General features: G+C 39.6%; 1 protein-coding gene across 1 annotated transcript; it reads left to right on the forward strand.

Moving 5' to 3' along the window:
* The first annotated feature begins 2,210 nt into the window (after positions 1-2,210).
* Positions 2,211-10,263, forward strand: gabrr3a (gamma-aminobutyric acid type A receptor subunit rho3a). Its single transcript, XM_028596112.1, has 9 exons — positions 2,211-2,347; positions 3,042-3,154; positions 6,212-6,279; positions 6,379-6,602; positions 7,446-7,528; positions 8,195-8,332; positions 9,013-9,165; positions 9,619-9,812; positions 9,934-10,263. Exons 1-9 carry the CDS (start codon positions 2,211-2,213, stop codon positions 10,261-10,263), a joined length of 1,440 nt encoding a protein of 479 aa, XP_028451913.1.
* Positions 10,264-14,609: the final 4,346 nt, after the last annotated feature.

The following is a 14,609-nucleotide window of genomic DNA, read 5'->3' on the forward strand; positions in this document are numbered from 1 at the left end:
AATTGAAGTCTTAACATGAATCAAACATATTATTAGCAAATATAAATCCCCACTGGTGATGGGCTTACTGGCCTATATGTAAGGTTCTGTAGTCACTAAGGTAACCATCCACATATACAAGTCATCCTAAGGAGTCACTGTGCCACATGTATGTTTACATAACATTAAAACATGACTTATAAAATCATGCCAACAATTATTAGGCAATTTTAATAGCTTAATGATATGCAAAAAAGGTATGTATAAAGGCTTTAGGCCACCCTACACGTTACTAGATACAGTTTATTATGCAACTTAATTTTGTACAATGTATGTAGGGAGTCCCTGCTCTGTCTCTTTCTCAGTTAAGGGGTCCTTGTCTTAAAAACCTTGAAGACCGCTGCACTGCACAGCTCTTAACATATTTTGACAGTTGATGACATCTAGAGGGCACCGATGAGATGTCACTTCCACATGAATGGCCGCCTGCTGTCCAGCAGCTGCAGGGTCACATGTACAAGAGAGCCAAGGTCCACGTGCATGATTCTTCAAGATTGCATTGCTCATGTCTGCCCTCAATCAATTTTAATCCCAGATTAAAGGCACCATGCCACTGCAATGGAGTCCCTTCACCTGTGTTTTGATCGTGGATACTGAAGTTTGTCTTTCTCTGTTCCAGGTTTTTATTCCTGATTTAATAAAGTATCATTAAACATGCTTGAGCCTATTGTTTTGTTTTTGTGATACTTGAATTATTAGAAATGCTCCATGCCCTCAGTAGTAGTAGTCATTTTTGAAATTATTAAAATAAGCTCCTTTGAGAAACATCAGTTACATCAACACATGTATACGCAGGTTACTCTGGTGTTATGGGCAAGATGGCAGCCCCCTAAACTTGCAGCAGTTGCTTTTGATCAGGGGTGGGGAAGGTGAAGAAACAGCTTTCCCCTTTCTTATTAACCAGGGAGAAGCTGCTGTGGCGCTGTCAATAAATGCCAGCTGCTTGTATGGGGCAGTGTCCATCAAGGATGTGATCATGAGGTGATGCAGTGACATGTACACTGGGGTTAAAAAATTGCATAATCATAAACATGTAGTTTGTCACAGAAGTAATGTACAGAGATGGACAAAATAATAGGAATACTATTATTCATTAAAACAACATTGCAACAAATGCTTTTTTGTCATAATGTTCTTGAATCAACTGTATGATATTTTATTATTTATTTATTATATTTATATTATATTATTATTTTTCAGTGTATATTTGGTAATTGAACTGGATTGCATTATATTATTAAACATTGCTTTAGTTTTTCCATTTTTTTATAAAGCAGGGGGTCCTGTGGCCTTTAACAAGATTTAAATGCTGGATCACAAAGGAAGGTGCAGTTTTGTGAATATTGTCAAACATGACAAAACACAATACACAACATATTGGTTGAAACCTTTCATGTCTAAGTTTATGATCTGACTCCATGTTGTGACTGATGTTGTTCTGCATGGGATCATAGTAGCAATTGTACTAACACTAACACCGACTTTATTCGTAATCCTTTTTTTCTAAAATTTAGATGAGGGGAAAAACAGTTCAGAGCCTCAGTTTTGGAATCATATTCTCTGCCATGAATGATATCTGCTCATAAGTGCAACATTTGCAGATGTGGCTCAGACATATGCTTGCATCAGTCTCCTCTGGATGGGATCCGTCCTCCCACCACTAGTGTGCAACTCGAGGGAAAATCCTGCAATGTACCACAGGCTTTTTATTTTTATCTGTTCAGAATGATGATGAAACTGCTGGTTGTATTATCCCTCTCCCCGCCCTCGGCTGCCTCCGGTTTGTAGGTTACTGAAAGATTTCACCAACCACACATAAGAAGATTAGAGAGGAATTAATGGTATTCCTTTGTCATTATAGGAATAAATTGATATTTGGTTTTAAATCTGTCAAGAGACGTAAGCGGAGGGATGGCACAGTGGCAAGCAAACTCAACCAGGGGGATGCCTTTGCATTGGATATCTGACTGATGTTCACCATGTTAGAGAAGATGAAACAGCAGGATAATGCAGAAGTAGCTGGGTGTGTATGTGGTGGGGCAGAATGAGTGCTGCTGGGACATGGACGTGCTAGTAGAGGACGGGGACAGCTGTGGCATTCCCTGGGCGAGACACTGACGCAGTGGGAGGAACGATTGGGTTCCTCTCATCTTTCAAGCTCCAGCTTAACCATGAGAGTGGCCCCACTGGTCCTAAGACTGATGTGCTTGGCCTGGTTGTGGACCGTCAGCCACAACAGCAGCCACTTTCCAAACAAGAGGAGACACAAGGAGCAATATGGAGAGAACACCAAACACAAGCATGGAGGGTAAGCCAAAGTGAGATATGTGTGTGACTCCTTGCTTTGTTGTGGAGCAGCTTCTGCCGTGAAAATGTACTTTGGCAACTTTATTTTGTGGCTTTATGGGAGTCTTCTCTGTATGCTTTAGAATCACAAATATGGTTAAGAATATGGACCTACAAATATGGAAAGTTAAGAGCAGGCAATATATCATGTGAGGTGTAAGGTGATCTGTGCATATCATTAGACTGACTTTCTCTTTTATTATAAAATTATATTTAGTCTTAGTCAACATATTGTTAAACATATCGCTTAGTAATTGGAAAATGAAAATGAGCAAAAATAATATCATTAAAGAGTAAATGTTTGGTTCACATGAATCTCGTCATTAGGAGTTCTATAGAAGACAGTGCAGACAGATTGGTCACTCAAAAAACATAAGCAATTCAGGTGCAAGGTCAAAGCATGAGAGAGACACAAGAGAGGCCCAACAATATGTCCGACCCAGTTACAATTGTGTTAGATCAGTAAAGAACTTTCATTTTCTTTATACCAAGGCCTTTGGTTGCAATCAGAGTGCTTAAGTCCAATTAACTATCACTAACTCCCTTGACCAGATGTCAGTTATGCTTCAAGTGTGTGTCTTGTGTTCGAAAGAGACAGATAGAGACAGAGAAAGAGTTTCTACGTTAAGCTGTTAATTGTTCTCTTTGGTTCTCAGACGGGTGGATCTTAAGATGAAAAAACTGGACAGCACCAAGTCTCTGCTAATTAAATCTGAGCAGCTGCTTCGGATTGAAGACCATGACTTTGCAATGCGGCCCGGCTTTGGAAGTAAGACACAAATCTAATCTATTCATCTATCTGTATACAGTAGAAATATTTAATTCCACTTCTTCTTCTTTCTTTTCATTTTAGTTTGTCATTTTTAAAGGCTGTGTGGTTTCCTGGCAACTCAGCAGGGTTATTGCAGGTTACTGTGCTGTCTTTGGTATTACGTCTACCAAAAAAAAAAACCTTTAGTGACCTAGATTGTCTGCCGTGTGAGACAATGACTGCAGATAGTAGTACAGATAAAATAATCTGAACTGCGTACAGGTTCTGTGGGGGGAAGGAAAGCCTGATGTTAGAGGATATAAAAAAAAAAACTAGTGTAATGTTAATTTTAATTTCCATATCTGAGACTGTAGAATATGTACAGCAAATCTATATACTGCAAACTTTGTATTCTTACTGTGCCTCGAAGCTCAGCACTGGATTTTGTTTTAATGTTTTTGTTTTTGCTATTAATTCGAGTAAATGGTGTACCAGAATCATTCATAACAGAACAACTTAACATTCAAAAAATATTTTCTGGTGCTTCAGACACTGCATGTTTTTCTTTTCCAATTTCACGTTGACTGACTCGAAGGCTTCTTTTCTCTAGTCAGAAAGGGATGCAAGTTCAGCAAATGGTTGAGTGGCAATCCTCAGTAAGGTTACACCATTCTTGAAAAGTAAATGCAGCAGACGCTCCAAATAACAGGCCTTTCTGAGTACAAACCTCCAAGGAGCTGTGACTCTTACCTGTCATTTAGCATTTTAAGAGCAGTTGTACCATATAGCCAGTTGTTTTTTTAAAGCACAGCAAATATGTATTCAGTACAAAAAACATTGTCCTGTGACCAGTTGACTATAACAGACCTCCTGTATGTATGTCACTGTGTCAACTCTTATGTCATCATGTTTTCTTTGCATAAGGTCTTAAAAAATCATCAGTGTGGGTGGTTGGCTTGATTGCACTGTAAAACCCTTTATTTCCTGTGTATCAGTGTGCCTACAGTATGATTTTCTTTTTGCACATTTGAGATCCTCGCACTGTAGCTCTTCTCTATCACATTTTGGTTAAAGAAATTACAGCGTTAATGGAGGTGAAGAGTTCACCCCAGTAATTTTTGACAAACCTTTTGAAGACATTTAGTCAATGAGACTGATTCCTAAACTCAACCATTCAGCTGTTACTGAATCATGAATGTATTTCCAGCTCAGTCAAAAATAATGTGTTGGGATTGTTTCCCACTGCCTTGCTTCTTGTAGTCCTTCACGTTTGCATTTACAGTCTTGTACCTTTGACCTTTCACTGCAGTCACTCTTTGTTGGTATTAGAGAGTTTCATGCCTATCTACATCATAACCCCAGTGACCTAACGTTGTAAAAAATAAAAATAACACCCCCCCCACCCCTATTTCACTTCTCTACTGTAATCGTAGATTGATGGTTCTGAGTGCTAACCCTCATTAGATAATGGCACAGAGAGAACAGGATGTTTACAGTAAACATCATACGTTTACAGTGTTCTGCTACTGAACTATGATGTAAGGACCAGCTATACTTTACATAGGTAATTTTTTTATATTTAGGTTTTAACTATTTATTAACTTTATACAAAAAAATGCCCAACTTAAATTGCAGGCACACCCCAATAATTCTTAGATATACACATGCATATATACATATATGCATACACATATTCAGTATATACATATAGTACATACATACATACATACACACCCTGTCCACAAGTACCCTGCACCCTCTACAAGATGTTGCACCTTTAATGTAAACATTTGCCATATTTGGCTAGTTTTGCTTGGGATGTTATTTACCATGGCGATCATATTTTCAAAGGCAGCACTCTCTGTCATGAGTTTAAGCCACTCTGTACACTCTAGCCTGTGTGGGCTCTTCCAGTTGCGTATAAGCCTGGCCACCACAATAAAACCTGTTACTGTCAGTCCAAACTCTGCTTTAGTGAGCAGAGTAAGTGGCACAAGAGATGTGTCCCTCAACATAATTGTGAGGATTCTGTTAGAGGTTTTTCCAACACCACCTTCCAAAAACAAAAATCTACATAGGATATGTATGGAGTACAATATAGTGGAATTTTAAATAGCATTGTAACATTTCAGTTTCTTGACCAAATGTTTGGGTTTATCCAGCCAGACTGCTGCGCTGGCATATGTGCTTGGAGTCTAAGTTGAACCTGCGTGTTACGGTGTTTCAGTAATCGGGCCAACGCAGGCAGTATAGCAATAACAAGCCTTGGTTTGTTTCTTGGCTCTGACCCCTTTTGACATTTTCTCTCAGTATTTGTGTGGCTCTACTCCAGGTCACATGAACAAAAAGGCCCACTGATAGGATTGTTAGGGTCAGTGATTGTTTGTCTCAATGCATGCTGGGATATGCTTCAGACTCTGATTGAAATAGCAGTTACAGAACATAATCTGATGAACAAATAAGTGTTTTGGTAATCTACGTAACGCAAGGGATATTTATATCCATGTAGGTTGTTTTAGTAAGCCAAAATCATGGAAAATAAATCTATGTGTCTCATAAAGTGATGTCGTTGCACATTTTTAAAGCAGAAGCATTAGTTATCTTTTACAAACATACCATTTTTGTAATTTTTCTGAAACAGTATTATAGTGCCCAGTCAAATATTATGATATATCTATAAACCCTTCAAGAATTTTGCAGCATCTTATTTGTGCTTACCTAGTGTGCAGCAGACTTGTAGATATGACGATGAGGGTAACTGCTTTACCCAAGGTGTTGTGTATGAACCATGTCATTTGTGTGTAACTGATGAAGTGATGTTACAGCTTTATGTATTAAAAGATGATATGACCGCAACTCTAAGCTGTGTAATGCTTAAGAACTAGCATGATGTCATCCCTTTCATCAACCTTTTGTCTCTGTAGTCTGTAAAATGTAGTTTATGTTGTATAGCTCAGCAGTGGGATTTACACATATATAATCTCTGGCAGATGTGCAGAAGACAGATGATTCACGGAGGATGTGATTCAGCTGTTGCTCAAAGCTGATCCATTACAAGGTTTGACCTTTTTGCAGGTACGGCTATTCCTGTTGGCATCGATGTCCAGGTGGAGAGCATTGACAGCATATCTGAAGTGAACATGGTACGTGCCACTAGGGTTTCTGCAGTTTGTCTAACCAGTATACAATATATCTTATTCTCTCTGCTGGGCTTGAGCACCAGTGTTGTTGTTTGTTTTCAGGACTTCACCATGACTTTGTACCTGAGGCATTACTGGCAGGACGATCGGCTGGCCTTCCCCTCCAGCAACAACAAGAGTCGTACCTTTGATGCACGTCTTGTGAAGAAGATTTGGGTTCCTGACGTGTTCTTTGTACACTCCAAGCGTTCTTTTATCCATGACACAACCATGGAGAACATTATGCTGAGAGTTTTCCCTGATGGCAATATCCTCTACAGTGTCAGGTAAAACAAAAACAGTTTCTCTTTACGTTTCTGTAATTGCAGAATAATGGTACATGGAATTTGACTTTATTTCCCAAATGTTTAGTCAGTTGATTTAAAGACATAATTGTGTGTATCTGTGACATGTTAAAATTTAGCATAACAGGGGAGGAAAATTAGAGAAGAGTAGTACATTCAACAAACTTTCTCAATTATGCAAGTTACACAGTTAAGCATGGCAGTGTGGCAGTAACAGCAAATTCCTATATATATATATATATATATATATATATATACACACACACATAAATGAACAATGGTTGCAGCACAGTTGCACATTGCAATTGCATATGAATTCAACTGTATCTTTGTGAAAGGTGAAGAGTGTTTCATTTCTCTTTTCAAAGGTTACATAGTCTCTCTTTAACTTCACCTGTGCATATAAATCTAAGTCCATGAGTCATGATTTAAATATTATTAACTATCAACCAAGATATAAAAACAATCCACTAGAATATTAATGTAAGGTTAAGTGAACAGTACCTGAAAGGAATATGAGACGCTTTCAGATCATCATATCCATTTCAGCCACAGATGTCAACAGTATGGCATAATCCCTAACAGTTTGCTGCGGCGACAGAGCCTGTCAGGCACAGACACAGTAGTCAATCAATCAAATTCATGTCACCTCTACCATCAGTTCAGTAATGTTGCTTTATATCCTTTTTGATGTCTTACTACTTGACTGAGATTTATGTAGCCTAAGCATCTCAAAATAAATATATCATTTTCTATAAACACAGTAGCAGATGCTGAATTGCTTGATTTATGTGGGTGTTTCTTTAACTGTAAGCTGTGTTTTAGGATCACTGTGACTGCACTTTGCTCAATGGACTTCAGTAGTTTTCCTCTGGACACACAGAATTGCTCTCTGGAGCTAGAGAGCTGTGAGTATCAAACTTCAGTTGGGACATTTCTTTTTGCGAATGCCTGATAGGTTATCCAAAGCAGTTTTTCAGAGGATTTATGTCTAATTTGTTGCATTAAATTTGCACAAAAATCTACTTACCTAATGTGCTTGCTTGGCATGTTTTATTGGAAAGCACACAACCTTAGATACACTGATTTATACTTTAAAGGCACTGGCAAGTGATACTGCTGAGCTCACTAAATTACATACAACAGTATGCTGCTGGTCAAAAACACTATTAAATATACTAATGTGGCAGAAACACACAGTGTCCAGTGCATTATATACTTCATAAACACACAGTAATCATTGCCATCTGTTTGACTAAATAAATCATAATCCTCAATCAGATCAATCTCCATTATACACTTGTGCTTTTCTGTCTGATTCAGGATTTAGGGATTCTGTTTTTCATTCTGATTACTTTCTATGTGGGAAATCTTTTGTCTTTAGGCCTGCTTCTTTCTCTTTATCTCTTTCTCTATAATTACCAGACATAGATTTAAGCATGGATCCTGTTCTCAGAGTAAAGTCAGGAGTCCCATTTCTGTGCGCCCTCTCCTTTCCTCTGAGAAAAACATCCATGAGAGCCAACATGCAAAGGTGTCACAACCCCTCGCTCCCCTTCTCTTCTCTCTTAAAGATGCTTACAATGAGAATGACCTAATGCTCTACTGGAAGAACGGGAACGATTCATTAAGGACTGACGAGATCGTGCTCTCTCAGTTTTTTATTGAAGACTTCCAGCCTTCCTTTGGGCTTGCCTTCTACAGCAGTACTGGTATGTGAAGTTAGGGCTTTGAGGGCCCCTCTGAGTTGAACCCAGTTTGGGACCAATCAGAGAGCTCCTTATTTGAACTAAATACAGTGTATGCCACAACAATCTCTACTGTTTTCTGAAAAGAGAACATTTTAGACGTTTACACCTACACGTAGAGTCTAATATTTTGTTCACCTTTACACCTACAGAAAACAGTGAGAAAAGTGTGATGATGACTAGTTTATGGTAGCATTTGGGGAAATATGCTTACTTTCTTGTTGGCCTCCCATATCTCTTAATATGAAGCTACAGCCAGCAGCTAGTTAGCTTAGCTTAGCATAACGATTGGTAGCAAGGGGAAACAGCTAAGCCCACTTTTTGAAACCATGCCTGCTTCTACTGTCACATTTTAAGTGTAAAAAAGAAAGATAGAAAATGGGCCAGGGAGATTTTCAGTGTGAAATAATCTTGGGGACCTATCAGCTCTAAGATTGTTATATAACATCAGCTCTAGACAGATCTGCCCCAGAAAATAATCACTTTATCATCTAAGTTCTAGGTTCTGCCTGTTGGACTCATGTTTTTTTGCAACATTTTCCAGAGTGATTGTCCCGTTCTCTGCTGCCCCTCCCTGTTATTATGCCCTGCTTCTCATACTGCCTGCCCCACCTCCACTTTCTGATCATTTATTTCTATTTTAGGTTCGTACAATCGTCTCTACATAAACTTCATTCTCAGAAGGCATATCTTCTTCTTCATGCTTCAGACGTACTTTCCCACCATGCTAATGGTGATGCTGTCCTGGGTGTCTTTCTGGATAGACAGGAGGGCCGTACCTGCCCGTGTCTCTCTGGGTACTGAGACCATGTGTCAATATGGCCTTTAACACATGTTGACATATTTATTCAGAAAATACTATGTAACTTGTATTTTATCTGTCTGTATTTTTATTCAAAGGAATACTTTCATATTTTGGGAAATTAGCCTTTTTGCTTTTTTATGGAGAGTTTAAAGAAAAGACTGATACCACTTTCATTTTTTTTATCCCAAATATGAAGAAGCAGCCAGTAGCTGTAGCTAATTTTAGCACAAAGGCTGAAAACAAGGGGGAAACACTTACCAGCAGCCTACCAGCACCCCTGAAGCTCACTAATTACATGTTTTATCTCATTTTCTTTTAATTAATACAAAGGACAATTTTTACCATGCAACTTGAGTATTTCATTATGCCTATTGCTTACTAATTGCTTATTTATGAGGTAACATTTTTAATACTTGTGTGTTTTATTTGTGCTTTCTGTATCTAGGCATCACCACGGTTCTGACAATGTCCACTATCATCACTGGTGTCTCAGCCTCTATGCCACAGGTGTCTTACGTCAAAGCCGTAGATATCTACTTGTGGGCAAGCTTCCTGTTTGTCTTCCTGTCTGTCATCGAGTACGCTGCTGTCAACTATTTCACCACAGTGGAGGAGATGAAGAAGCTCAAGAGGGCAAAGGTCATTCCTATTATGTTTTTATGTGGCCTAGAATATAGCATATTCTTAAATCATCATCTTAGTCTGGCAGAAAATAATGTCCTTCCATCTGAACTCTCCTCTTTTTCCTATGTTGCTTCAGATCCCCAACTCCTATAACGCCACCCAGGCTATGGCGTTCGATGGCTGTTTCCATGACAATGACATCGACCTGACTTCTTTTCCCGAGGTCTCCAGCACCCCAAATACAGAGAGGAACACCCAGTCTCGAAACTCTACTGTCTCCGGACTGTCTCGAAACTCTACTGTCTCCGGACCCACAGAAGGCACCAGGCTACGCCGCAAATACCCTTTAAAGCTAAGCCTCAGCTTCATTATGAGCAACAGCTACATGATCGACTCCTACTCCAGAGTCATATTTCCCATGGCTTACCTGCTGTTCAACATCATTTATTGGAGTATGTATGCATAGTACATAAACTATGCAGCAGAATAAACAGTATTCCTGACAATTTTCACCATTATACAGTATAACACCAACAGGCTGCATTAAGATAATAAAAAAAAAAACTGTTCTGCTGTGGGATATGACCTCATGTTTGCACAGCGTCTGCTGATGGGCATACAGTAGATATCTTGCAAGATGTCTTCTACTCAAGGAGTGTTCAGTTGTCACTTGGAGAAAATCTGAGATCTGCTGTTGCATTGAATGGCTGTTACTTTTGCGGATGTTTACGTGTGTTTTTGGCATGCCTGTTTTATAAGCGAAAAAGTTTTATTCAAACAGATAGGCCATTATACAGTATATTTCTTAATTAGACACAAAACATTAAATTGTATAACTGTACATTGTCTTGAAAAATAAATGGATGGTCTTAAAGATGTGTGTGGAGCTAAACATTTTCTGACAAATATTGACTTTACTTAACTTTATTTTGCTTTTTGTTCATCTCAGTCAGCACTCTTTATCAATGTTATGTACATGTGTCAGATTTAGCTACAAGGCTAATTTTTATCTATGGTCCACTGCTGCGGTCGAGACTGAGAAGCTTAAATGAGCGACTCCTTTCACATACGAGTGGTCATGTGATTCATTAAGGACTTGTTGACGTTGGCTTAAAGGCTGAGGATTTAAAGTTCATTATTGACCTTGGAAACAGCAGTTGAGAAAAGATTTAATACCTAAAGCATCAAAGCCATACCTCCATCTGCTTATGATAAGCATGCAATTAATGATCAAAAGCTCTAGAACAGCTACTGAATGGACCTTGAGGTGAGATTGTTTTCTCAACAAGGCAACAATATTAAACATATACAGTTTATGCATGTCAATCAGGATGCAAACTTTAATTTGCCTGTGCTGGAGGATTTTAACCCTACATTTGTGATGCCGTAACATTTAGATTAATTGATGTTTGACATTGCTTATTGTATAAATATCTCAGTGTTTATATTGTATTCTATAAATGTCTGTGTTTGTAGTGACATTCAGTGTAATATTTTAATATCCCTAATAGTGCAAACTGTATTGTGGTTTTGCTATACGGTGTACAATACAAAAAAATACCACATTTTATGCTAACATGTGTAAAATAGAAATTAGTAGATCAGGTGTTACGTAGGGGGTTTGTATTATGTATATCATATGTATATTGTATGTATCCCAGATGAGCCCCCAAATATGTTCTGTCCCAAATTTGAATTAGGGATTAACATTTGATGTTAAGTGGGCTGAGGAAGGATGAGAGACGCTTGTTGAAAAGTTATCTACACAACTTATCAACAATAAGAAAAGAAAATATGCAACAGGAATGACAAAAACAAAACCAGAAACACAAGCACAGCTCAGATGCCAGCAAACACATGGAGAGAAGGACAGTCGTGGGGTCTCCTCCCTCCTTTATTCAGGGAGCTGAGTGAACGCAGGTGTGCTCTCTCAGCAATCACCAGCCAACCTGGAGAAAAGATGGAGAGAGGGGATTACATGCCATTAAGTCAGTTAACTCTGCTTACGTAACATATGCTATGGTACATGAAGCCAGCAGAATGTCAGATTAATCAAAGGTAATTGATGGATAATGTGATGAAATGTGACCAGAGCCCTGGTGTTTGTGTGTCTGTGTGTGCGTGCTTGCGTGCGTGTGTGTGTGTGTGTGTGTGTGGGGGAGGTCTCATCATAAATTAAAAAAATATGGCTAAAAGTGACCATTAGGTATTAAAGGACCAGTGTGTAGGATTTAGTGGCATCTAGCAGACAGGTTGCAAATTGCATGAATACTCCTACACTTACGCCTCCCCTTCCAAGCGTGTAGAGAATCTACAGTGGCCTTCAGGTAACATAAAAATGTGAAACTCCACACCAGCCTGAGCCATGGCGTGTAAGCAAGCACCAGAGCAGGCGATCAGGACAACGCTCAGCCCCAGCCCAACCCCTACAACTAGAAAACCGCTACAGCATTCTGATGAACGACGAGGAGTTCCCTTCTCTGCCACACTCCCACGCAGCTCATCCTGGTCCATCCACACAGTCGACGCGCCCATTGAGGGCGGACTCTCCCCCCTCGGACTCATCAATCTCCACGCTGGTCATCGGAAGCTCCATGGTAAGGGACCTCCACATTCCCCCTTTACCTAGCGGTCCCTCCAAGGTCTACTGCTTCCCCGGTGCCAAGGTCCGTGACATCCAGCACAAACTTCCCGGCATCCTCGCCCACCACGCCAAGGTCGACAACCTCATCGTGCATGTGGGCACAAACAACATCAGAGAGAGACGGTCGATAGCACTCCAGGAAGACTTCACCACTCTCATCACCATCCTGATGGGCACAGGTAAGCGGATTGTCATCTCTGGGCCTCTACCTACCTACAGGAAGGGTGCGGAGAGATGGTCCAGACTGTTCTGGCTCCACACCTGGCTGGAACCACTCTGCACTTCCCTGAGCATTCCCTATGTCGACAACTTCAACCTGTTCTGGGAGATGCCCAACCTGCTGAAGCGTGATGGTCTCCACCCAAACCGACACGGAGCCAGGATGCTATCTGACAACATAACGACCACACTGACAGAAGGCAAGTATTGACATTATGTTGAAAATATCACAGATTCATGTCCCCCAGGTATTGATCCTGATAGCACTATACAAGTGGATGAATCTGAAAATATTTTCTGTAGGATAACGTGTAGTACTAGTACTATTCCAGTAATTATCAACAACAGACCACACAAAGTGGTGAATAGAGGGGCAATACTTAACAACCTAATTGGAATTAAAACTACCACTGCAATGATAGAAAAGGATAGGAAAATTAGATGTGGATTACTAAATATCAGATCTCTGTCTTCTAAAGCAGTACTCGTAAATGAATTGATATCTGATAATCAAATTGATCTATTCTGTCTTACTGAAACCTGGCTGGGCCATGAAGAATATGTTAGTCTAAATGAAGCCACCCCTCCCAGTCATATTAATACTCAAATTCCTAGAGGCTCAGGCCGAGGAGGGGGAGTTGCAGCCATATTTGATTCAAGCCTGTTAATTAACCCTAAACCCAAACTAAATTATAACTCTTTCAAAAGCCTTGTTCTTAATCTTCAACATCCAACACGGAAATCAGGACAGCCAATTATATTTGTTGTTGTCTACCGAGCTCCAGGTCTGTATTCTGAATTTCTATCTGAATTCTCAGAGTTTTTATCATGTGTAGTCCTTAAATCAGACAAAGTACTTATTGTAGGTGATTTTAATATCCATGTGGACGTTGACAATGATAGCCTTACTACTGCTTTCAACTCATTACTGGACTCAATTGGTTTCAGTCAGAGTGTGCACAAGGCGACGCACTGTTTTAACCACACCCTCGACCTTGTGCTGGCATATGGTATTGAAATTGAGGATTTAATAATATTTCCGCAGAATCTGGTATTATCAGATCATTTTTTAATTACTTTTGAATTCTTGTTACCTGACCATACTAAACCAGATAGCAGCTTCTACACTAGATGCCTATCTGACAGTGCTATAGCTAAATTTAAGGAAAATATTCCAACAGCATTCCAGTCTATGTCGTGCCTTAACATAACAGAGGACCTCTATGTTAACCTCAGTCCCTCTCAAATTGATACATTTGTAGACGGTGCTACAACTTGCCTACGGACGACCTTAGACTCTGTCGCTCCTCTCATAAAGAAGACGATAAAGCAAAGGAAATTAGCACCTTGGTATAACTCCCAAACTCGCAAATTAAAACAAATCTCACGAAAAATCGAAAGTAAGTGGCGCTCCACCAAAGTGGAGGAATCCCGTTTGGAATGGCAGGACAGTCTGAAAACCTATAGGAAGGCCCTAAGAAAAGCCAGATCAGACTATTACTCATCATTAATAGAAGAAAACAAGAACAACCCAAGGTTTCTTTTCAGCACTGTAGCCAGGCTGACAGATAGTCACAGCTCTACTGAGCCATCTATTCCTCTAGCACTGAGTAGTGATGACTTCATGAGCTTCTTTAATGATAAAATTATAACAATTAGAGATAAAATTCATCATCTTTTGCCCTTAACCTCTAACAGTTCATCTTTAAATGCAGGACCACTAGAAATAACGACTAGTCTCGACATATACTTGGACTGCTTTTATCCTATAGACCTTCAACAATTAATGTTAAAGATATCCTCAGCTAAGCCGTCTACCTGTCTCTTAGACCCCATCCCAACGAGGCTACTCAAAGAAGCGTTACCCGTGGTAAACACTTCACTACTAGATATGATCAATATGTCCTTATTAACAGGTTATGTACCGCAGTCATTTAAAGTAGCTGTGA

The sequence above is a fragment of the Perca flavescens genome, chromosome 13, assembly GCF_004354835.1.
Source record: "Perca flavescens isolate YP-PL-M2 chromosome 13, PFLA_1.0, whole genome shotgun sequence".
Taxonomy (NCBI): Eukaryota; Metazoa; Chordata; class Actinopteri; order Perciformes; family Percidae; genus Perca; species Perca flavescens.

Coding starts and splice junctions, on each gene's coding strand:
- gabrr3a (XM_028596112.1), top strand. CDS start 2,211: ATGAGAGTGGCCCCACTGGTCCTAAGACTGATGTGCTTGGCCTGGTTG. Junction 6,603..7,445: donor AATATCCTCTACAGTGTCAG/GTAAAACAAAAA, acceptor GCTGTGTTTTAG/GATCACTGTGACTGCACTTT. Junction 9,813..9,933: donor AGAAGCTCAAGAGGGCAAAG/GTCATTCCTATT, acceptor ATGTTGCTTCAG/ATCCCCAACTCCTATAACGC.